This window comes from Myotis nattereri (assembly GCF_964212035.1).
Source record: "Myotis nattereri genome assembly, chromosome: 12".
NCBI lineage: Eukaryota > Metazoa > Chordata > Mammalia > Chiroptera > Vespertilionidae > Myotis > Myotis nattereri.
In genome coordinates, this window is record NC_138087.1 from 34,394,372 (window position 1) to 34,419,758 (window position 25,387).

Below are 25,387 nucleotides of genomic sequence, written 5' to 3' on the forward strand. Positions count from 1 at the left end.
TTTGGTTGTTCGGTTGTTCATTTGTTCTGCTGTTTGGTCTATTTGCATATTAGTATTTTATATATATAAATGTATTTTACCACAATAAAAAATTAATTTCAGGAGAAGGATTATAGGTGAGGGACATGGGGAGGCTATGAGCAGGTAATGGGGATGGAGAAGATGATTGTGAATACAAGCACAAGAGTTAGGCCACTATAGCCTTCCTTGTAGCCCCACTGTCTGTGAACTTGTGTTGATAATTCTACTTCTTTTATTCAAGGCAGTTCCGGGTTAAGTCCTCTGATACTTCCAGTTCTTAAACCAACTCTCAGTTGCTTATCCAGCTACCTAAAGATACAAGGTTGGCTGCTTTCCCTCCTCTTCACTGCCTACTCTACATTTTGGGTTCCTTGTCACCACAAGACTGTCTATAAAGCAAACACTGTACTTTCTTGCTTTATTTCTTCTATTTCTTCTATTTATTGAGGTGACATTTATTGAGGAAAGAGTTCAAGATCATAGTAGGCTGAAGATATTAGTAGGTATGGTGTTTCAGTCAGGAGTTTTAAAAATGTCCCCTTAGAAGAACTTACAAAGAACTGTTTTCTTCTACCCCAGTGGCCTATCTCTTCTGTTGGTAGAGTCCTGCTCAGTCCTCAGGGCTCTGGGACATGAGGTCAATTCCAGCCCAGCTTTAGCTGTTTGCATTTACTCAACATGTGGGAGGGAACCCATAGATAGTCTCAGGGGTATTTTGAGGTCGTAATTATTTAATTCATTGATGGGTTCATTGGTGTTCATTTTATTATGTTTCCAAACTTATAACTATATTCTCTTATATGTACCTATATTTCATGATACTTTTTTCTAAAATAAGAATAGCTTCAACCCTAAGAATGATGCTAGAAGTTTAATTCTTCTAAATGTGGAACATTCAAGGACCAACCTGATCTTCCAAAATGGCTGTAGATGAGTTTCTTTCTAAGCTTCCTCAGTTAGGATGAGAATTCAAGTGGCTTTAGGGTTGGAAAGGTCCTTCAACCATGTTGATCTATGTTCTCTTTGTCTTCTTCCTTGAAATCAGAAGATAATAAATAATATTAATAAAGATAAATAATAAAGTATTTTCTGATCAACAAGGAAAACGAATCATCTTAACCAACACACATGTTTAGAGAGTCAGTCAACTCAAGCCACAAGCATTCCTGCACTTTCTTACTGGGTAGGCCAAGGATATAGCCTGACTGCTCTTTATCTGGGCCATTTCTCAGGGTTGTGTTTGCAGTGAGCAGACTTGAGGGATGAAGTAACCTCTTTCACAAAAAGCAGCCTTGCTGACCACTCACCATAAAAGTGGTCGATTTGACAGCTCACTATTCATCAGTTAAGTCACAAACCTGTTGCATCCACCTCAGTGTCTAGTCCAGAGGTGGGCAAACTTTTTGACTCAGGGGCCACAATGGGTTCTTAAACTGGACCGGAGGGCCGGAACAAAAGCATGGATGGAGTGTTTGTATGAACTAATATAAATTCAAAGTAAACATCATTACATAAAAGGGTACGGTCTTTTTTTTTTCGCGGGCCGTAGTTTGCCCACGGCTGGTCTAGTCCAACTAGGCCCACTTCCATGCCCTCCATGGAACTTGGGGCGCATAGAAAACATCTCATGCTCATCATGAGCCTACTCAGGCTGCTTGCTGCCCTATGAGTAACAGTGCCTCCTGCCTGCCCCCCTGAAACAGTAACAGACTATCCTGTTTACCTGGCAGTAGGGTAAATCCCAGACCCTCACAGAGCCTGCCTGTTTTGGTGACAAAGCTTAGATGCTGATAGAAGCATGGCATTCTGAAAGAGAAAGGACAAGAGCCCTCAGTAAATGGGCTAGTCAATACAAGAACACTCCCTGAGATTCAGCAGGAAATGCTCTTATGTAGGTGGTGGAGAGGGTGGGAGGGTAGAGTAAGGGTCTCTCACTGTCCTAGGTGTTAAATGAGGCTGAGCAATAAAAGGTAGGGTCAGAACAGGTCACCCAGAGGGTACTTTGGTTGTGGCACATTCTCCTCTGGGGGGAGAAGGATGTTATCATGACAATGGGGCATCAAGCCCCACACCTCAGCCCAAAAGTATGCAGGGTGACTGTGGCTGATGGGTCAAGGGTCCCCAATGCTGAAATAATGGTGTCAGCATTGAAGTTACAGAACTTGGGGTAGACTGCAAACAAAACAAAACAAAAAACTTGTTTGTTGAGCCTAGTGGTGGGAGGCCCCGTGAAGCAGAGTACATGCAAAGTCTCGCTTACTGGCACTGAGCTGCTCTCTCCCTGTCTCTCTCAACATCAGCAGCTTCAGGGAAGGAGGCTGAGTGTTCTGGGGAACTTCAGGGAGGGGAGAGAGGATTCAGATGCTTATGGCTCTGTTGGACAAAGGTACCCAAGTCTAGTTATTTCCAAGCAGAAGTAGGGTGAGCTAAGTACCAGGTTTGCCCAAAGTGATGAGGATACAGGTGTGGATGAAAAAGGGACCCCCTTCTAGACCTGACAGACTCAGGGGAGGTCTGCATGGCAAGCCTTACAAACCCAGAAACTGAAAATAATCACATAGGATGGTCTGAACATAAAAATGACCATCTAAAATGGGTGATGGTGGTAGTCACATCCAAAGCCAGTATCTTCCTGACAAAGGTCCGTTTTTTCCTTAATGGAGCCTGTCTACTGTCTTTTTGCATCTAAGATAACATATCTTTGAAATGTCAGAGTAATCATCATTTTCAGACCCGCTGCGCCAGAGCACACACTACAGTGCTACCTCGTTCCCAGCATACCATCTCTATGTGCTGTAAATGCTAATTATTAACTATCCTGTACCCACCAATGTACAAAAAGTAGTCACATCTCTTTGCAGTTTGCTTTTTATCCAGTCCTCCAGATTTCCCTGCTTTGCTTTCTTCCTCTTAATCTACCACCAATGGATTTCATGTTACCCTACTTACATCTCCTCCTTTGATTCTAGTGTATAAGATAAGCTCCAAAACTGCCATTCTCTGGAGCATTTTCTCAATCCATTGAGATTTTGCTTCCCAGCAGTTGTTCTCAGTTTGGATCAAAGAAACTCATAAAAATTATTTATTGGTTTGGACATTTCTTATGTAGACACATGTTAAAATTAGTGACCTCTTTATTTAATGCCAATTCTTACATGATTTTTTTTTTTTTTTTGCCAGATGAGGTGGAAAACAAAATTTAAAAAAGTTGATATGCAAGCATTGCTTTCCTTAACTATTATTCTAGAATCATAAGGCCATGTGGCTTTAATTTCCAGCTACTCATTCCAGAAGGGATGTTTATTATTTGAACAACATTATTTTCCAGGCCCTGGGATGCAAGACATTGTCTCTGCCTTGGGGGGCTCATGTCTATTGTGGGGAATGGCAAATGAACAGAAATATTGTACCAGGGGTTAATGCAGGCATAGAGAATGCCCAGTGTCTCCCAGCCTGCTCTTAGGACAATCCCACTGGGTGCAGCTGGGGTCTGTCACTTGGCCTGAGAGGAGGTTGGTAATGAAGGTGAGGGGAAGTGTAAGTGTCATAAGACAAGTCGTTACTAGGTCCATATATGGCATACAGTGGGGACTAATTAATTTTAAGATGGTTGTCCAGAGAAGGCTTCCCTGTTTTACAAAAGAGGAAACTGAAGCTCAGAGGGTTTAAGTAAACAGGTGGCCAGCGGGAGGCTGAAGAGCCTTCAGGAACAGCAGGGCAGCAGGGAGAAGAGGACAGGATCCTGCTCCCCTCACTCCCTGGCTCCTCAGACCTCAGACCTTTCAGCTCCCTAAAGATAAGGAGCCAGTGAACTTTACTTGGAGCAGCATGATCAGAGACCTCTGTCCAAAACTCTGTTTCATCTCTCACCAGCCCTGAGTCATTGAACTAATGACTTTCTCTTTTGGTTCCTGCTCCATTGTAACATAGGGGTCATAAAAGACCTGCCTTATAGCATTGCTGTATAAATGATTTGAGACATGGAAAGTGCTTCAAACAGGGCCTGTTGGTATATGGTAAGTGCTCAATAAATATTAATTCTATGATTTGTATGCTATCACCTGGTTGGTGTGGCCAACCTAGCTTAAAGAGCATATAGGGGGATAAATGGTGATGGCAGGAGACTTGACTTGGGATGGTGAACACACAACACAATATACAGATGATGTATTATAGAATTGTATACCTGAACGCTATGTCACGTTATTAACCAATGTCACCCCAATAAATTCAATAAAGAAGTAAAAAAAAACACCTTAGCTTATTTTTCCCCCTCATAATTAAAATGCAAAAAGTTTAGGGGTTTTTTTTGTGTGTGTGTGTTTTTGTTTTGTTTTTTGCAGGTTGTAAAATGACATATTGTATTATTGTAAAATAATTTTAAATGAAAAAAAAAAGAAAAATTACCCAAATACCTAACCCTAGAGTTAATTGTTGTTAATATTTTGGTGAATATAATTCTCTATAGCTCTCTGGATATGTCTCTATGAATGCAACTTTAATTTAAAGTGTCCTTATCTCAGAATGCTGCTCAGTGAACTGCTTTCATCACTCATCAAAGATATTATGGGCATCTTTTCATGTCAATAATTATAGATCCCATGATTATTTGTAAATCTTAATTAGTATTTCATTGTATGGCTATACCATAATTTACTTAAGCCTTCCCTTAGTGATGGCCACTTAGGTTATTTTCAATATTGTTGATATTATAAAAGAATGGCACCACGAATGATGCTGTACAGTTGGCTCTGAATCCTAGTCTAGTTATTTCTTGGAAACACTTGCCGTATGTGGAATCTCTGGGTCAAAGGGTGTGTACCTGCAGACACCGGGCCCATATTGTGGGAAAATAGACTGGCTGGTCAGCCTGCTTGACAGGGCGTTTGTAGCAACTCAGGACCTAGTTGTGGGAAGGCAATTAGGCCAGTGAACAGTTTGAGGGAAGGCAAATAGTTGGAGGCTGTCCCTGCCAACAGGTTTGAACATGTTCCTATGCTGGCAGGTAATTTTTCAGGCCTGAGAAGGGACTCTGTGGGAGAATTTACTGACCTCTTTGTTAGATCATCAGTGCCCTACAACTTCTCTGAATATCTGGCTTTTCTAGGAAATCAGGTTAAGGAAGTTCAATTGGCTGAAAAAAAAGTTAAACTTTTGAGGAACCTTCTAAGGATATAATGTACAAGGGAATTTTGCTCCTGTCAGGCTTAGGGAAGATTTTTTCCTAGCCCCAAAGTTTCCTCTTCACTTAGCCAGTGATTCTGAGTATTTTTCCTTAGCAAATAAAGCTGGAATGTGAGGCAACAAATAAGAGTGGTGGCCATGACACCAGCAGCTCCCACTGGCTAGAGATTAATGAAGGATAGAGAATGCAGAGGAAATGGCACAGGCTGGATTGCATCAAGGCTGGGCCAGTTCAGACTGGCTCCTGTCATAGGTGGAGGAAGGTGAGGAAACACCTAGAGGTCAGCTACACATTTCATGCCAGCCTCCCTTCCTGATGCTATTCTAGGGTGGAAGTTTGGTGTGGAAGAGTGACCAAGGGATTAGTGGAATGTGCAGTCTATTCCTACTTTTAAGCAGTTCTTAACCAAAGAGGAAAACAGTAATACAGGTTAACATTTATAAAGGTCTAAATATTGCCAGAGCAGTTCTAGGTGCTTTATGTGTATGAACTCATTTAACTCCTACAACAATCCTAGGAGGTAGGTATAGTCGTTGGTCCGATTTTTATAAGTAGGGAAACTGAGGCACAGACTGTGTAGACAATTTGCTGGAGATTACACATTGAGTAAATAAGAGAGCTGACATTTAACCCCCATCACCTAGCTCTGGGTTTTCTTTGTTTACTCTTCTCTTTATTTTGGTAAAAATGGAATCTGTGATTTCTCTTCAACCAAACACTCCTGAAATAATCCTAAAAAAGAATGTATATCAGGGATAGCCTTAGAGAAGCTAATGGGAAGTGAAACCTTTTAAGAGTGATCAAAAGCTGATAAATAAGAGGATTGAATGAACCCTCTCCAGACCTGGGAGTGGGAAAGAAAAAAAATGTTAGTGGCAGAACCCTGGGGATTCATGACATTATCTGACAGTGACATGCTGTGCATTAAGAGTAGAAGGTATGTGGCCATCTTTGCTTTCTTACTCTTTGGCAACTCTAGTTCTTTTACTTTTCCCTCCCTGTTTCTTCTGTTCCTCTTTCATAGGCTGCAACTGCTTTGTATCCACACTAGACATATACACTAATGATCTCTCTTATATGTATATGTTCTGTGTGGGTATATATATCGATTTATATCTATATATACATGCTTACATATTTCATACATAAATAACTTCTCTCCACAAATTATTAATTTTCTAAAAATGTTATTAATCAGATTTAATAAACATTTTACTCCGTGCGTTGTATGTCTAAGCTTGTGAAATTATGACCTGACTTGTTCAAGAGAACAGGAAAATAGTTGGGTCAAATGAGGTACTAAAGACTGCCAGAGGCCCAGTCAGAAGGCCCAGTCTTAATGCGATTCCCAGAGTGAAGAGACAGGAATTCCGGGAAAAGTGACCAAAATGTGGATAAGCCATCATACGGTGAATGGAAAGGAAGGAAACTGGGAGGATTGGAAGGGCTGATGTGACGAGGGGGAGCAGAACATTTCGTTATGGATATAACAGCCAGGATAGTCACTCCCTGTCATACCTGCACCTGGCAGGCAATACCCTACCTCTCCTAGCAGGAGATTTAAGGATGATCATGGTAGCCAAAAGCTCAATTGCAAAAGACATTTGTTATTTGTTATGTCTTTTCTTTTTCAATAGATGTGTATGTAGGCATGAGTGTGTGTGTGTGTGTGTGTGTGTGTGTGTGTGTGTGTCTGTGTGTGAGTGAAATTATTCAATTCCAGCAATTTCTTAAAGTTCAAACCAGAGAATTTCCTTAACCATCTGATTTTGAGTAAGTAGTCTCTTGGCTTACTTCATCCTCTCCACATTCACCTTTTGATCCCCCAATTGTAACTCTTCTCTTCATAGCAACCAAACTCAAGGCTTCCCTGACTGTCCACAGGATTTACCAGTGTCAACCTTTCACATAATCTAGGAGAAATATAAAAAAGAAACTTCTTTTCGAGCTCCATGACCTACATTCATAAATTGTTCTTATTAGCAATTTGGGTTCTCTGGATTCACTTTCTCTAAAAGTCCCAAATTTCTTCAGGACTTAATACTCTTAACTAATCAACTCCCTTGAAAAACAATAAGAAATAATATTTTTCTTTCTAGGCAATATAATAAAGTCATTTTTTGAATTAAGAAGGATATATATCCTTGGATTTAATGACTATCAAGAAAATTTCAAAAGGACTTAAGGCTGTCAACAGTAGTTTAGATGAAGCACAAAATGGAACCAGCAATTTGAAAGATAAAGTAGCAAATAACACCCAACCAGAAGAGCAATAAGAAAAAAAATAGAAAAAATAAAGATAGTTTAAGGGGCCTTGGGACAAAACCAAGTGTAAGAACATTCAAATCATAGGGGTACAAGAAGAGAAGAAAGAGAGCAAGGAATTAAAAACCTACTACTCAGTCATAAAAAGGAAAAAAATCTTACTTTTTGCTACAGCATGGATGGACCTTGAAGGTATTATGCTAAGTGAAATAAGCCAGTCAGAGAAAAGCAAATAGCATATGATTTCACATATATGTGAAATCAAATGAACAAAACAATAAACAAAATAGAAACAGACTCACAGAAAGTAGACTGACAGCTGTCAGATGGGAGGGAGTTGGAGGCTAGGTGAAATAGGTGAAGGAATTAAGCAAAAACAAACAAAAAGAAACTCAGACACAGACAGAAGTATGGTGATTAGCAAAAGGAAAGGTTGAGGGGGCAGGTAAAAGAGGGTTAAGAGGGGATAAATGGTGACAGAAGGAGACTAGACTTTGGGTGATGAACACACAATATATAGATGGTGTATTATAGAATTGTACACTTGAAACATATAATTTTATTTACCAATGTAATCCCAATATATTCAATCAATATGTAAAAAAAAAAAATAAAAGAATGCAACTTAAAATAAAAAAAAGAAAAGAAAAAGATGGAAAACTTTCCCTAACCAGGCAAAGGAAATAAACATACAAGTCCAGGAAGCATTGAGAGTCCCAAACAAGATGAACCCAAAGAAACCCACACCGAGGCACATCATAATTAAAATGCCAAGGGTTAAAGACAAAGAGAGAATCTTAAAAGCAGCAACAGAAAAGCAGTTAGTTACCTAAAAGGGCGCTCCCATAAGACTATAGTTGATTTCTCAACAGAAACTTTGCAGGCCAGAGGGTTTGGCACCAAATATTCAAAGTGATGAAAAGCATGGACCTACAATCAAAATTACTCTACCCAGCAAAATTATCATTTAGAATCGAAGGACATAGAGAGGATCCAAGATGGCAGCAGTGTAGATGGAGGCTACACTCACCTTCTCCAAGCACTAAATGAATTAACAAAGCATTCAGAACACTGCCTACCATGTATTAGATATTAAATAATACTATTTATTGAATCATTTCCATATGTTCTAGTGCTGTGATATGGCATAAAACAGATGGAACTACAAAAATACCATATTTGGATTAAACTCAATGGGGCACCAAAATACATAAACTAACCCTCAAAGGTTTGATCAAATTTAACTGAAGCAGTAGAGAGTTTAGCAATTAAGTTCAAACTGCTTTAAATATTTTCCAGTGATTCAATGGTTTGTGTCTGTATTTCTGACAAGTCCTGTTATTTGTATGTTTTTTTTGTGTGTTTTTTTTTTTTTGGGGGGGGGGTTTGTTATGCCCTTTACTACTAATAATATGTTTTAATCTTCATGTTTTTAAGGGCAGTGTGAATATCTGGGTCATCTCTGCATTCTACATAATGCCTAGAGGATACAGTAGATGCTCAACAAATGTTCAATAAAAATGATAAGTTCTCATTTATGGTGCACTCATTTCTGTGTAGTTAGAAACCAAGCTGCATCATTGTTTTGTTATGATTTTGTGTTCAATTTGACACAAATTTAGACAGAATAGACATAAATTTAACTTAAGGTATAAAAAGAGAAATTACTTTCACTAGGAAGCTGTTTGTTCTGAAATTAGCAAAGAATGAAGCATTTTTCTTTAAAAACAAAATATAGTTTATCCAAAAGTTTACTAAATTTCCCTAAAAATGTTATGTTATGCTACACAACTTCTGTTTTACAGTAGCTCCATAATAACTGACATGGGGGAAACCAGCTGAATAAAAAGGAATTGATGCCAGAATTTTAAATGTACAAATTGAAAAAGAAAAGAAATTCTAGTTAAACATTATGAAAAATTCCAAAATTATTAAGACTTGGACCATCAACCCAGCAGAACTTTAATTCACAGTTATTTTAACTTTAAAGATAAAAAGAAAAGTTAAATATTTTAACTGAAATGTTTTTAATTTTTAAATATAAAAATTTAATAAATACAAAATTAATTTTAATTAAAAATAAATTTTAAGCCCAGCCAGTGGTTGAGTGTTGACCAATGAACTAGGAGGTCGCAGTTTAATCCCTGATTCAGAGCACATGCCTGGGTTGCAGGCTCGATACCCAGTGTAGGGTATGCAGGGGGCAGCCATCAATGATTCTCTCTCTCCCTTCATCTCTGAAATTAATAAAAATATATTTCAAAAAAGTAGTATTTAAATCATTCATAACAATAACAGTCTGGTTGGATTCATAGCTCTTACACCTTAAGATAATTTAATAAACCATTTCTTGCCACCAGTGATATCAGTAAACAAATTGACTACACCAGGCATTGTTCTAAGCATTTTAGATATGCTGCCTCATATAGTCCTTATTTTATTTCATTCATTAGCAAACAGGCTTAGTGAAGTTAAATTACATATCCAAAGTCATAGAATTAATGAAATTGGAACTTGGGTCTGACCAACTGTAGGTCTTTGAAGCAAATTCCCAATCTTCTCAAATATATGTACATTTCTCAATAAAGCTAAATTTTTTCCCTTTTCATGGTCACCTAGTATAAAGCAACTTATAGAGCAGTGGTTTGTGTGTTTTTTAAGTTCTCTGCTAGAAACCTGAATTATTTTAATCACGTTTGAAAGTCCCAAACACCCTTAGCATCCTAGAAAGAGATGACTTTGCATGGTCTCATATACATTAGCATTACCCCAAGCTTGCTAAGTTATTTGTGTCCAAAAGGAAGAAAGGTGTTTGACACCTGAAGGCTGCTGTTAGTCATCTGCTGTTGCTGATATTAGGTGTTTTGTTTTTTTATTACTCAAGTATGACATGGCATTTTCTTTAATTCTCACACCAGTTCTCTTAATCAGTTTCAGTTATGTAAATTTTGTTGTCTTTTGAGTAACTTCTCCATGATCTTTCCCTTTTCAGTTTTTACCACTGCTGAGATTTTTGAGGTGAAACAGCTTTTTTGTGTCTTGTCAAACAAAGGCTGGATGCTTGGTTTAGGGGCAGGCAGCCAAAGTTTCCCACAGAGAAGCCAAGATGCTAAAAGGGGAAGCCTAGGTTGGGGGTTTTTATAGTCACCAATATCCCCTGAAATGCTGACCAAATAGCTTCACCTCACTCTTATGCAAAAATTTCACATCCTAAACTCAGTTCTCAGACTAGATAAATATAAGTTAGGATCATTTTTGCAAGCTTTCCCAAGGTCCAAATGTTTTAGTTATTTCATATCGATGGAAGCATTTTCATGTCTATTAACAGTGGGTTGATTTGGTTCATTTGTTTGTTTATAATATCGTTTACATCACGTGGATCCAAACCCATAGCTGCTTAATCAAAGGCTATAAATTACCTGATCATGCTTCCACATACTAGAGGTGTGCTGAGGTGACACCAGTGAAAAATAGAGGAAAATTAAATGAAAAAAATAATTCAAATCAGTTGGGTTCAAGTCCAGACTGAAATCCGGTGGTGGTGGAATTTAGTTGTTTAAACTTCCTCACAACTGATGTTTGTATTGGACTTATACATTGAGAGTTATTATTTCCTTTAAAGTTTATAAAATTCCCTGAAAGGCAAGTAATTGAACTCAAGCTTTTAAAAACTATAGTTTATTTATTTATGACTAGAGGTCCAATGCATGAAATTCATGCAAGAGTAGGCCTTCCTTCCCCTGGCTGCCGGCATGGGCTTCCCTCTGGCACCTGGGACCCGGGCTTCCCTAGCAGCCCTGGCTTCGTCTGGAAGTTTGTTCGGAAGGACATCCGTCTAATTAGCATATTATGCTTTTATTATAGATAGGTAATATGTTTACAGGATTCAAAAGTTACACCAGTAAAATTCTCCCACCAGGAACCCAATATGCCACCCCAAAGGCAACCAGTTTTACCAATTTCTTATGCATCCTTTCTGATATATATGTTTTGCATAAATGGCAAATATACGTCTATATTTTTTTCCTTTCAAAGGTGCAAAATGTATATCTGGAAAGATACATAGTGCACATAATATATGCTTTAAGTGTACATAGTATACATACTACTAGTAAGACCTAGTATGCAAAGTAAGTGTTCATAGTGTACATGTTATATGCTTAATATAACATGTGTACAGTGGCATACTGGCCACCGTTCTATAACTTCCTTTTTAAATGATAAATATATATTGGAGATCTATTTTTATGACAGTGCAGAAAGAATTTCCTTATTTGTTTACATGGCTATCTAATAAAGTATTCTATTGTTTTGATGTGCCAGCACATTTAATCAGTTCCCTATTGATGGGTGTTTGGGTTGTTTCCAATGTTTTTCTATTATAAATAAAATTGCAATGAATATCCTTTATACATAGGTCATTTTACACCTATGAGAATACAGTGTAGGGTTAATTTCTCTAAATGGAATTACTCTGTCATTTATAATTTTTATGGATATTGCCAAATTATCCTTTTCAGAGGTTGTACTAATTTAGATTTCCACTAGAAATATAAGGGATCACAGATTTTCTTCAATCATTAAACTATAATAATAAAAGCATAATATGCTAATTAGATCAGACACAGCCGGGGCTGCAAGGGAAGTCCGGGGCCCAGATGCCAGAGGGAAGCCAGTGCCAGCAGTTGGGGGAAGGAAGGCCTATTCTCACATGAATTTCGTGCATTGTGCCTCTAGTCCTTTATAAAAAGAAGAAAAAAAACACCTGCTTTCTACACAGCTATGGTTTGAAAATTTTGGTCCACCTCTTCGCCCCAAATCCTAATCCCCAAAATGATGGTATTAGGACAATGGGGTCTTTGGGAGGTGCTTAGGTGGAGCTCTCATGAATGAGATGACTGTTCTTTTGAAAGAGACCCCACAATGATCCCTTGTCCCTTCTACCATGTCAGGACACATGAGCCAGGAAGAGGGTCCTGACCACAACACAACCCTGCTGGTGCCTTGATCTTCGATTTCCCAAACTCCAGAAATGTGAGGAATAAAAACTTCTGTTGTTGATAAGCTACCCAGTCTGTGATGTTTTGTTATGGCAGCCTGAGTGGACTAAGATGCACATCCTCAGAGGTAGGCACCACTCCATTCTCCATGGACCAAGTGGGATCTGGCCTCCTTGCTGCAGGTTTCCTAGCACCTAGGATTTCCTCCCTCTGCTTCACAGCTTTTGATGTCCTCTCTTCTCACTGTTTTGTTTTTTTATTGCTTAAAGTATTACAAAGAGTTCTTCTCCCTGTTTTGAGACATTTTCTTAAATTCTCGCATTCCCTAACACTTGAGTTACTTAATTCTTCATGAATGTATGTATTGCCTCCTCAGATAAGCTCCATGACTGCATGAGCCACATTTAATGTCTTTCACTTCCCCACAATGCACTGTAAATGCCTGGCCTGTGGAAGATGCCCAATGAGTAACTGTGAGCCACTGAGCTGCTTGTAGTGAATTGTGGGAAGTGCAGGTGTTACTGTGGTACTTTCTATGTCTGAGCTTTGGCATGGGGCTGGGGAGGGAAATCGACCCTCAGGCTACAAAGAGAGAGAGGGCAGGTAAAGGGAACTACACAGAGAAAAATCAGATTAATATGTTGAGGTATACTGCAATCCTGCCGCACAGCCTTCTTCTGTTATTATTGGAGCCTATTCAGTTATTATCTTGAAAATTACCCCTTCTTAAAATGTAGGCACAGGAACACTACTTGAACTCATTACAGCACCATCGTAGTCACGCCCAGGGATATCAACACATTGAGAACCTTTGTGGGATCCTTTGGCTAGTCCCCAGCCTAGAGATAATGCAAGTTTAAAGACTGGGTGGATCTTCACCTCCCTTTCCCTCACCTTCATCCAGGTTGCTGCTGCTCATTTCCTCAGGCCTATCTCTGCAATGCGTGTCCCTTAACATTTCTAACCTGCCCTCAACCCTTAGGTCGCACCCTGGTTTGTCATCTGACATGAAAGGCTCTGGTGAGGGATTGAATCCTGGTTGTGAGTGAGATTTCACTCCACGGCTGCCTATCTCCCAAGCCTGACTTTCTCCTCAGCCAAGACAGGATTAGATACTCATTTTCTGCAAGAAGGTATCTCCTACAGAGTTCACACTGAGTGGAAAGAGGAGATGGGGAATCTGTGTTTACCATAAATGTTTCCTCAATGGAAATGGGTATTCTAGACTTCCTGTCCATCCAATTGCATTTTTCTATTATAGAATATATAATCAGATCATTAATAAGTGGGGAAAATGGAGCCAAAATGATAGCTTCACAATAATTAAGAAACTAAGAAGTTTATATTTCAGCCAATATTTGGCTATTTACTGTCCATTCAAAATTAATGTCATAGTCTTATATACAATACTTTTAAATGACCATTTTACATTTTTTGTTGACGGAAAAGATGTAAGTAAATAAGCAGCGGGAATTTCAATCAAAACTTTTTAAAAGCTTCCCCATAGTATCACTGTAATTATGCACTTATTTATTTTTGCCTATTTAACGCTCCACTTTTCCTTAACTTTGCTGATTTGGCAGTCATCCAGGCAAACGTGGTTTCCTTGTTTGGAACACCTCCTTGCTGGTTCATGGCATTAAGTGAGATAATATATTTTAACTCTTAGTTCCTGGCATAGAATATATGCTCAATGAATGGTAATTATCATGATTGTTAATTATAGCACCCAACTACTAACAATTGCTTCAGTTTGGTCAAACTTTAACTTTTCTTAAAATAAAAATAATTTTGGAAATATTTAAATTATAACAAGGAGTCTGGCCAGTGTGCCTCAGTGGTTGAGTGACAACCCATGAACCAGATGATCACGGTTTGATTCTCAGTCAGTGCACACGCATGGGTTACAGGCTCAATTGCCAGTAGGGGGTGTGCAGGAGGCAGCCGATCAATGATTCTCACATCAATGTTTCACTCTCAGATTGATATTTCTCTCTCTCCCTTTCCCTTCCTCTCTCTCTAAAATCAACTATATAGATATAGATATAATTTTTTTAAACACCTTGTAGAATCTGGCATAAATTCTTAGAAATCATCATCACCTTTTGAGTGTCTGATTCAGAGAAATGACCAAAAGTCTCTGTAAAGTGAGCTTGGTGACTAATTAAGCTAGATGACAGCATTAAAAGTTCTATACTTCCCTGAATGACAAGTGTTGTCATTTGTTGTAAAACCATAAATCTCCCTATGGTAGCACTCTGTACCAGGACTCAATTCTAACCTTGGCTTTGCTCTAGGTTTCTCACTTCCTATTCAGAACCTGAAGATTGAACTACATCCAGCTTCATGTGTGTTGGCTTACATATCCATGTTTACTGATCTGAGAAGAGTACTCGCATAAAGGAAAGCCCCTTTGTTTCCCTGTAGTTCTCTTTATCACTCCATCTCTTCCACTTTCCCTCCCTCAACTCTTCAATTCGGATGGCACAATTCTGACAATTTTTTTTTTTTTGGTATTTTCCTAAAAGAAGCTATTGAGTTACAGAGAATAAAAATTTTCAAAATATGCTTTTAAAAATAATTCTTTTGATATTTTTCATTATGCAGGACTTAAGAGCATGCTGTGTAGACAATAGAAGCTATGAAAAAAAAAGAACGAGGAAGATGGCTGAAGATCTTTCAAGTAACTGTCGCCACTGGGATGCTAAATTAGGAGTGGTTTTTATAAGACAAGAAAAATGGTCATGCTGGTGTACCGGAACCACAATAAATAAGAATGTTTTATTAAATTAATGCAGGTGTATACAGTGATTATCAAATGCAGAATTATATATCATTTCTGCCTATGTCATTTACAACAAAACACAAGACAAAGGGCTAAAGTGCTTTATAAATCTAACACCATGAAGGCTTTAAGAATTAGGAATGGAATGAATAGACTGGATCCTTGCTTGTACATCACACAAACAAGGGATATTGTACAAATGAACATGTGCAAAAAGATAAGAGAAGAAATTTTGCTGGAGATCCTGTTTATTCAGCTTTGACATGTGAAAAAGCAAAGAAGGTTTTCCTTGTCATCAATCCAGGTAAATGGCTAAAAGGGAAGGAATACTCCAGGAGCTTCTGAGAAGGCATCTGAATATCATCACCTTTGGAAAGCAAGATCTTAAGAGGCCTCTGTAGTGATGAAAACTGGCAGGACTCAAGGGTTTAAGCATAACTCATGGGTCTTTATTGGCACACATGAGGGTCTAGGGTCAAGGTACTCTACTGGAATTTCCAAAAAGAACATGTAATTTTGCAAGTACAATATCAAAGTCAAGTTTATACTCAAGAGAAAACAGGAGAAAACAAACAAAATAACAAGTTGCAGACATGATTCTGTCACACAGAATTAGTAATAAAGTCATCCTTCAGGACTAAATTGACCCAGCTAGAGAGCCCATGGGTTCCATTTTGAGAAAGACAAAATAAACCAAGTCCCTCCTCAGTCATAAAGCAAGTACTCAATGAATTGCTGGTTGTCTAAATGTAGACGTAGTACATATTTAGCATGTACTAAGTCTTATGAAAGACACTAAGAGGCTATAGAAAAGGTGCTCTAGAAACTAACAAGACAATGGTGCCTGACCTCTGGGAACTTCATATTTGTCCCACTGCTACGTATAAAATAATATATTAAATAAAAATAGCAAAGTGTACAGCAGGCATGTAATGTGTTACCACACATGTGAAAAACAGGAAGAAAGAAAAATATATGCTATATTGTAGGTGCTCGGGTTACGTCGGAGACCCATTCCTATGGCGCAACGTAAGGAGATTTTCGCCGTGAGTCAGACCCACCTACATCAGCACCTATGTCACTACATGGAGCACACACACAGCAGTAATGAAGTGAAACAGTAAAAAAAAATGTAAGAGAAAGGTAACAATTCCTGACCTTCACTTGTGGTAAATAAATAATAAAACACATAAAGCATATATGTACATACATCAAAATGACGGAACTTTTTTTAAAATAAATAAATGGGAGATGGCGACGTAACCACAAAACGACGTACATCAAGTCTGATGTAACCCGAAGACTGTATATATATATATTTCCACAAACATTCAGAGAATATCTTCAGAAGCATAATAAACAAAAGGCAAGAGTGGTTGCTTCTAGAAAGGCAACCTGGATGATACAAGGATGGCGTAGAGACTTTTTAACGTCTCCTAGTTGACTTCCTGAATTTTGAATCATGGAAAAGTCTAAATTCAAAATTCAACTGCATTTAAATAAAAAAGAACTGTTAAATAATACCAGACACTATATAAATAAGCATCAGGTTGCATGACAAAAGCAAATAAATAAGGGGTAAATATAATGATAGGAAAGGAATTCAGAAGTTATTTTCTACAGTTTTTAAAAATTTGACATCTTAAAAACATAAAAATTATTGATATTGTCTCACAAACTAAAATTGCTTTGATTATTAAAGTATTTTCAGTTGTCCAGGAACACATTGACTGGCCACCAACAGTACCCCCCTCCTTTTGGCAGCATATCTAGACTTTCTCCCTCTCACTATCATTCTCCTCCAACACCTTATGCTATGTCACTGCACGAAGTGTAATAATACATTTTCCTACCGGTCTCCCCATTATGCTATGAGCTCCTTTAGGACAGTACTTTATTTTGCCCACATCTGTAGACTCATTGTCTGGAGCAGTGACTGGCATGCAAGGGCATTTCATAAATGTTTGCTGAATGAATAAATTAGCAGCTGTAAATTATATTCTAAAAGGACAGTGGATGACAGTCCAGGAAATCTGAGGTCTGCTACTTACCACTCCATCATCCTATACAAACCAATGGTTTGTTTGTGTGCTTCCTACATATCAATAATTATAGAGGATACAAAGCACCTGACAAATACTATACATTTTCCTGGACACGTACAAGTGATTAAGCAGGAAGTTTAGTTTGGTGACAATATATCTTCCAAAAGAGATTATTCATAACCACACTCACACGACAAGACCCCACAAACTCAAAATAAATAGAAATCACTCATATTTAAATACTGTTAAAACACCAGCACTCTCAATCATGCAGAAGACAAATCAAGACACTGATTGAAGGCACTTCTGTAGGAACTGACCAATAAATCAGGGAATCTCAACTTGTTTTCCTAGGAAGAGCGATGGACAATTTGCGTGGAGGCTCATCATTCAGAAGTTTCCTTTCTCCCTTCCATAGGCACTGATGAGTCTTCCAGTCATTTTGAAGTATCAAGGTTTCCTTTGTTCTTTGTTCTCCTCTTCTTTTCCAGCTTCCATTTTCAGTGCTTGAGCCTTTTGAGTCCTACATCGCCTGCAGCGTGCCAGCCTATTGCACATCTCTGGTCATGCTCAGCCCTGACAAACGCAAACCACAGGCTGAGAATCCCTGCTTTAAGACCAGAAGTTTCAATGTTGGATTACGTCTCCTCAAACTGTGCAGCTGGAGAGCAATAATGAGAAATATTTTATATTCGCTAGATGCTATAATACATTTGCAAGAAGATAAAGAAGCAGAGTATATTTTTGCTCAAATACCTTTACTTGATAAAGGGTGACCAACCATTCCAGTTTGTCCCAGACTGTCCTGATTTTAAAACTGAGAGTCCCCTGACCTGAGAAACATTTGGTCTTGAGAAAACTGGGATGGTTAGTCACCCTAGGATGACCCAAACAACATTCACTAGTTAGCTTTACACACAAAGGAAACCACATAATAAAACCTGCCGGAGCTTGTCCAATCTGATTAGATTACTTTAAAGTTGGGCTTTTTGTGAAGTTTGGTTTCTAAATATATTAAAGCAAATTGAAAACATTATTTCTCTTAGTTCAGTTGGGTGAGATTTTTCTGACCTTTTATAAATACAGACATTTGTGGCAAAATGGAATCAAGCAGATAGGCTAAGAGTAAGGTTCTATGGTCAAGCTAATGGGCCTCAAAGCCTGATTTTTGTCATTTATCAGCTGTATGTTTTGGTGCAGTTTACATGATCTTCTTGGCCCTGTATTCTCTAATATAAAGTGGAGATAATCCTGGTTTTTATCTCCTTCATTTGAGGGGTTGGAGGGAATTAAAGGAGGTACTAACACAGTTCCTGACATACAACTTCTATTGATCAATCTATCTACATAAGTCAACTTGGTCCTCTTGCAGGGAGAAGTTAGGATGCAAAGCAATAGAGACCCAGCAGAGAGAAACTGCCTCCTACCCCAGCTCAAGCCTTCCCCTACACCCCCCAACACACACACAGAGCTGCTCACCATTCTTTACTCTCCAGGCCATCCCTAAACCTTCTCAGACTGCGGGGAGGGGGAGGGGGGTGCGGGCGGGGAGTGTGTGTGTGTGGGGGGGGGGGGTAGGGGGAGGAGTTCTCACATTAGAGTTGTGAGGCAAAAAGAAGCCAGCAGCTCCAACAGCTAACATTCTTTTAAAAGAAGAGGAATTATCACTGATAGATTCCTCCTTGTTATTACTTTAGCTTTTTGCTTCCTTTTTCTTCAACTTCTCAATCCCTGCTAATATTCTTACCATTTTGTTTCTTTGAGTTCATGTCTCGAGTGACACATTTTTCCACATCCATCATTCTCACTTGGGAAAAAAAAAGTCATTTTTATTTCCACAAAACACAATTCTACATCCCACACAGTGACTCAAGTTTAAATTCCAGGTTCCTACGAAACATTTTTAATCCCTAGGAAATCTGGTAGACTTCCTTATTTCACAGGTCTCAACCCCTGAGGTTAATTCAACAGTTTAGGGCATTTGCTCCTAGATTTTCTTTGTAAGTATATACTTTTATTTTCCATTCTTACCTCAGAGATGGACCATACTCTGAGGTACTTTATCATGCACTGGTTTCCTAGTCATTTCTAATACCAACTAATAATTCCCATAGGAAAATATTCAAAATGCAAGTTGGTAATAGTCACTTCCTTGGACAAATCAACTCCATCTCAGGATCTTCCTATCATTGAAACTTGGTCCTTATATTCTGGCTGTCTGTGTTCTGTTAAGCATTAAGTACTTAGTCTTTAGAATCAGCAACCTCCACTCCCTCAATTACACTACTTTCCCAGATCCCCTCTTAAAGGGTTGTGGGGAATTTCTCAACAACTACTGGAATTCCCTTCCATTTTCTGCTTCCTTATTGACAACAGATAACTCTATGCAAACCACCATTGTGTCCTTTAGTATACTTCTCAAAGAATTGGAGATATGTTTTCTCTGAGTCATCTTAAAATGGGAAGAAATTATTTGAATAGGCTCATTTTCCTGCATTCAATTGTTGCCATAAGTAAACAGAGAGATAAGCACATTCCAATTATTTAGAAAATTGAATATTCAGCAAAATACTCTACGGTAAAAGTATCTCAGCTCTATAGAAGGAACTATTTTTATAACTTAGGGTATCCAGAAACCAGCTCAATATAACAGTGCAACTAATATAAGACTCAAATTCAACTAACACCAACAGGTATTTTAGCTTTTTCTCTCCTCTAAGTCTGTGGTTATTAGTTATTTCCATAATAGAAAGAAACTGCATGATGATGGTCTTCTTCAACCTCTATTCACTCCTGTTCTCCTGCTCCTCACTTCTATACACATGGATCTTCACTCAGCAATACTGCTCAGAGTCACTGTAATTGCTATTAAACAGTAGAATGTTTTTGTGCCACCTTGCAAAGGCAAGTCAGGTTTCCCTGCAGTCATGATCCAACTGTCACTCCCTCAGAAAAGCTCCTACAATGTGCACTGCTGCCTTCCAATGCTGGTGATGCTGCTGGATAGGAGAATGAACAGGGCTAGAGGAAGAGGTGATATACAGGTTCACATGATGGCATAGCTAAAATCTACTTTGCATAATTGAAAACAAGCCCCGAAAGAAAAGGCTTATAGGAAGGCAGCATTTTATAAATCAGTGTTTCCTGGTGGGGGTACTGCAAGCATTTGGGGTAGTCCCCCTATTATGTGGGACTGCCCTGCACATTACAGCAGGTTTAGCATCCTTGGCTCTGTCTACTAAGTACCATTGTGACAACATTAGCACCCCCATACATTTCCCCACATCCCCAGTGAAGACCCTTTCAATAAAGGAAATACCATCTCTCTGTAGACAGAAGACCACTGCCAGGGCTACAAATAACAACAGGATGGCTCCCAGAATTGCCCAGTGAGTCCTCTTATTTCTTGGAATTGTAGGTGGTTCTGAAAATCAAAACAAAACAAAAATAGACTAAAGATAAAATTTTGATGGGAAGGAGTCAAGAGAATAATCATCCTTGAAAGTGATCGAGGTTAGCTTTAGGTTAATTTTCAAAAGTTCCTGTCCATTGAGTGGCTGGAATGGTAAGATACCTCCAATATGAAAGTGAGAGCAGCATGGAAAAGTGGAAGCAGCCCAGGCTTTGGACAGATGGACCTGGGGTTAAATTCTGCTGCCACTCACTAGCTTTGACTTCTCTGACAAGTCCTTTAACCAGCCTACAAGTTGGAAATAATAAGGCTAATGTTTGTAAAGTGTTTAGCACAGTACCACAGTGGGTGGCTGCTTAATCCTAAATGGCAGCCTTGATTAATTCACTTTCTCTTATATTCTTTAATACTGAAGTCAAAAGGCTAATGTACATGGCAAAGATGCAACATGAAGGCCAACTAGCACTGCCAAAGAATGCTCACCTCCCTATGTCTGTGGTCATGACTAGGGACCAATTTTTATCTCTTCTTTTTCCACAGTTTGAATCTTGGGACATCTAATCATTAGTGCCTCTCACCAATCTCCCAATCTCTCTGTCTGCGGTTCCATGCAGGAAGAAAAGGTGGTCCCATGGCACATGAGGCTCAGAGATTGCTAACCTCCCACCATTAGTCATGATCTCTGACTACCTAGTTGAAGTTTTAAAGCCACAGCAGCAGTCTGCCTTCATCTAGTAGCTTACAGTATATAAAGCCTGTTCATATCTATTTTGAGCCTCAAAATAAGTTTATGAGTTAGATATGCCAGGTATAAAAAAATTCCCAGGTTACAGATGAAGAAACAGACTCCAAGCAGTTCGAGTTATTCTAAGTCATTCCACAAATAAGCTGTCATAAAACAGCTGTTAAATGGCAGGAACCCACTAATGCAGCTCCTACCAAAGTGACTCATGCCCAGTAAGAGCATCTCTTCCATTATCTAAACTTTTTGGGGGGGGGGGGCGGGGGGGGGCGCTGGATTGTATTTTCCTATTGCTCGACATTTCTACCCATTTCTTTTAAGTTGTTTTCTCTGAAGTACCTGAAGCTTTACTGTCAACATCTAGTGGGGGAGAGAGCAGTAAAAAGTGCTTCGCAGAATACCTCTAATTTTATTTAACATCATGCTTGCCCACCTCACTTTTTCTGAAGGTCTGAGCCGGTCACCAGACTGTTTCCTGCCTTACCGACTTTACCCACTTCTGTAGGGTAGGGGGGTAAAAAAAACACCCAAAATAGCTGAATCTGTGCAGGTAAAAATCTAAAATCCTTGTCATACACTGTAGCTCAAGTAATCCCATGATAATTTTGCCCAACAGGTTATAACCATATGGGGAAAATGAGGCCTATAGAAGTTGAGTAACTTGCCCAGGGACACGCAGCCTTTAGCCCTATGCACTAAGCAGACTGCCCTGAATTGAAATGTCATACACTACCTTGAGGGAGGCAAATGGCCTAAATTGAGTATTCTTCTCAGGTGCTCCCCTGGATCCCTCAGCCACAACAGCATTTCTGCATGGATGAGATTGCCTGTTGTTGTTTTTTAATCTGTTTCCTAAAGAATATGAACTGTCTTATTCTTCTGAGAGCTCCCAATGCTTTGCACATAGGCTATATTCAATAAATATTTGTTGATATATAAATATTCAATAAATATAGCAATGTGACTTGGATGAATGGAAATAAGGAAGCAGGCTGTATATTCATTCAACAAACAGTGAATGCCTACAATGAGCAGGCATCATGTTTGGTACCAGGGGATAATACTAGGCACATTTTAATTGAGACTTTCAAAATATTACCTGGGATAACCAACTCAGATGTACTGTTTTCCTCAAAACCTGATCTCCGAAAAGTGCAGTAGAAAATCTCATTAGCTGTTGTGTTGACCCTAAGTGTGCTGGTCACATTGAGAAGTTTCTCATCGCTCTCAGAACTGGTGATGGTGGTTTTGCCATTCAGGACTCGGTGGTCACTGCTTGTCCAGGTGACTTCAGCCTCAGGGTAACCCTCAGCCTGACAAGTTAGTTCGTGTTCAGAGGTGTCCAGATCCACAGAAATTCTTTGGTTGATTTTGCGGTATGGGGCTAGGTCATGAGCAGAAAGAAGAGAAGTCAGGGCTTTCACTTAGCACAGAACTAGACGTGTGGCTTGGTGTTGTCCACATTAGAAAGAATATAAATCCAGGATGGTTCTCATAGAAATCAGCTAATGTTCAGATAGCTTAGCAGTGGGGAACTGCTAGTTCTGCCTTAACTCTTCTATTCATACTTGGGCCAAGTTTGGACTTAAAGGAACAATTATCTTGCTATAAATATCATATTGTTATTTTCATTGGACTCAAAGTAAATATATAGAGTAATAAAGTGATAATAACAATTGAGTTAATCCAAAACTTCAGTTTCACATTTCAGTTTTGAAATGTTTCACGTTTAAAAGGCCATGGTAAGTAAACTCCCTGTGGGGAAGCTGTGTTACCACATGTTTGCAGTGATGGGAAGAGAAGTCTGATAGAGTTACTGTGAAATCATTTGCATATGGAGATGACTCAGGACAGTGGTTCTCAACCTTCTGCCCCTTTAAATACAGTTCCTCATGTTGTGACCCAGCCATAAAATGATTTATGTTGCTACTTCATAACTGTAATGTTGCTACTGTTATGAATTGTAATGTAAATATCTGATATGCAGGATGGTCTTAGGCGACCCCTGTGAAAGGGTTGTTCAACCACCAAAGGGGTCGCGACCCACAGGTTGAGAAATGCTGACTCAGGAGCTCTACTTCCTTGAATTATGTAGCTCAAGTAACCTGGACATCAAACTTCTATTAGTGATTCAGCCTCAGCTGAAATTTGGTGGCTGGCTTGCTCTTAGTGCAGCTCAATTTAACCCCTAAAACTACGATATGACAACAAGATGGATGGGGAGTAGGATGCCAATTTAGTAATTTATAACACAAAATAGAATAGTCAAGCAAATCAGATGTTGGTCATCTACAGTACTCCACCAGGGGCCCCGCCTTGGAAAAACTATCTGACCCATAGATTTCCTATTGTGTCAAACAATAGGAGAGGGAATTGTAGCTCCACAGGAGACAGTACAGAGCTCAGGTGACCTGGAAGAACACCCTTCCTCACTGCAGGGACAGCTGTCCCACTCTGCATAGGACCTACAGGCTAACGAGAGACTTACACTCTATACTTCTACCTGACTGCCAGGCTTATGCTCTTCTTCCTATTCCAGATTCCTGGCTGTTTATAGGATGACGTCTTAATAATTTCTTTCATGCATAGAAACACAGTAAAGTGCCTGATATTTGCTGATGGACTGAAGAAAAATTAAAAATCCCACTTGAAATCCCACTATTCTATTTTCATGACTATCACTGTTCTAGAGAAGCATATGGTAAAATGCAATGAACATTTAACCTACTTCACAAGTGGCATCTTCTTGACATTAATTGAGCCAGAATCAGTGACCCAGTAAAATACCATAAAACAGGTGCATTTCTCATAATTCTTATATAATTTTGATTTTGAGATAATGACCAGTTATCCCTTTATGATAAATTCAACCTTTTTCTATTTATTGACCTTCAGATTAATCATAGTTATCCTAGGAATGGAAATACCAAGAGATGATGATTTAATTCTAGTCACATTAAAAGGTGAAAAAAAAAAGTAGGCACATAATTTCAAAACTGTAAGTAAATAGGGCAGATTTCAGCTCAATACCAGAAAGTAATTTCAACAATTGTGGGAAGTATGTGAGCAGAAGACCCTTTGGGGAATTTCTGTTCCTTGGGAATTTGGGCTAGCTGCTCTTGCCTGGGATCCTTTCAGCTTTCAATTCTAGGAATCTTAACTGTGAAAGCAGAGGTGGTCAGCTAAGGTGTTTTCCTTTACCAAACTTTGAACCCAGGTGACCTGATGACATATTTGTGGTTCAGAACTCAGGGATTTGTCACTCACAGTTCGTCTTTAACACTCCAAGATAATGCTGGTATAGATTTTTCAAGATGAGTGCCCAGTGAGCATAGTTTATACCATCTCTAAGGAAGAATAGTTTTCTCTATTCTTGATGTAATTATAGTTTGCCTTCATAAAATTTGTTTTTAACATTTGTTTTAGTTAAGTATGGCACAGAGAGGTTCAAAGGAAGGAAAATGCTGGCAGACCTAATAAAATAAAAATAGTAGTTGAATTAAAAAAAAAAATCCTGGAGAAAACACACAAATAGTGGTTACCTGGTTATCTCTGCATGTCATGGAAGATGGTGGTGAAGGGTGGAGGGACATTTCTGTAATTCATTTTATTTCCTTCCATAGTATGTATTGCTTTTATAATAATAGCAAAGTAAAGACTGAGAATTTATTTTAGGAAAACTGAACATTCTATGGAACATGGCTCTGACATGTTTGGCTCTGGATCTCTAGGGACTGTCAAGTAGGAGGGGCTCAAGAAATGCTCATTGGGCCCTGGCCAGTGTGGCTCAGCTGGTTGGAGTGTCATCCAGTACATCAAAGGGTTGTCGGTTCCATTACTGGTCAGGACACACTGAAAATGGTGGGTAGATTCCTGGTAGGGGTGTGCATGGGAGGCAATCAATTGATATTTCTCTCATACATTGATGTTTC

At 38.9% G+C, this 25,387-nt stretch overlaps 1 protein-coding gene across 1 annotated transcript in view; it reads right to left on the minus strand.

Moving 5' to 3' along the window:
• Positions 1-466: 466 nt before the first annotated feature.
• The window catches only part of CD274 (CD274 molecule), a 31,492-nt gene continuing 6,571 nt past the window's right edge, over positions 467-25,387 (minus strand). The window contains exons 4-8 of the mRNA XM_081103420.1: positions 22,555-22,839; positions 20,621-20,725; positions 19,049-19,108; positions 17,622-17,962; positions 467-1,055 (exon numbers count right to left, since the gene is read on the minus strand). Of these exons, the coding sequence (XP_080959546.1) occupies positions 17,940-17,962; positions 19,049-19,108; positions 20,621-20,725; positions 22,555-22,839 (473 nt within the window). The 3' untranslated portion in view covers positions 467-1,055; positions 17,622-17,939. The remainder of the gene's footprint in view (positions 1,056-17,621; positions 17,963-19,048; positions 19,109-20,620; positions 20,726-22,554; positions 22,840-25,387) is intronic.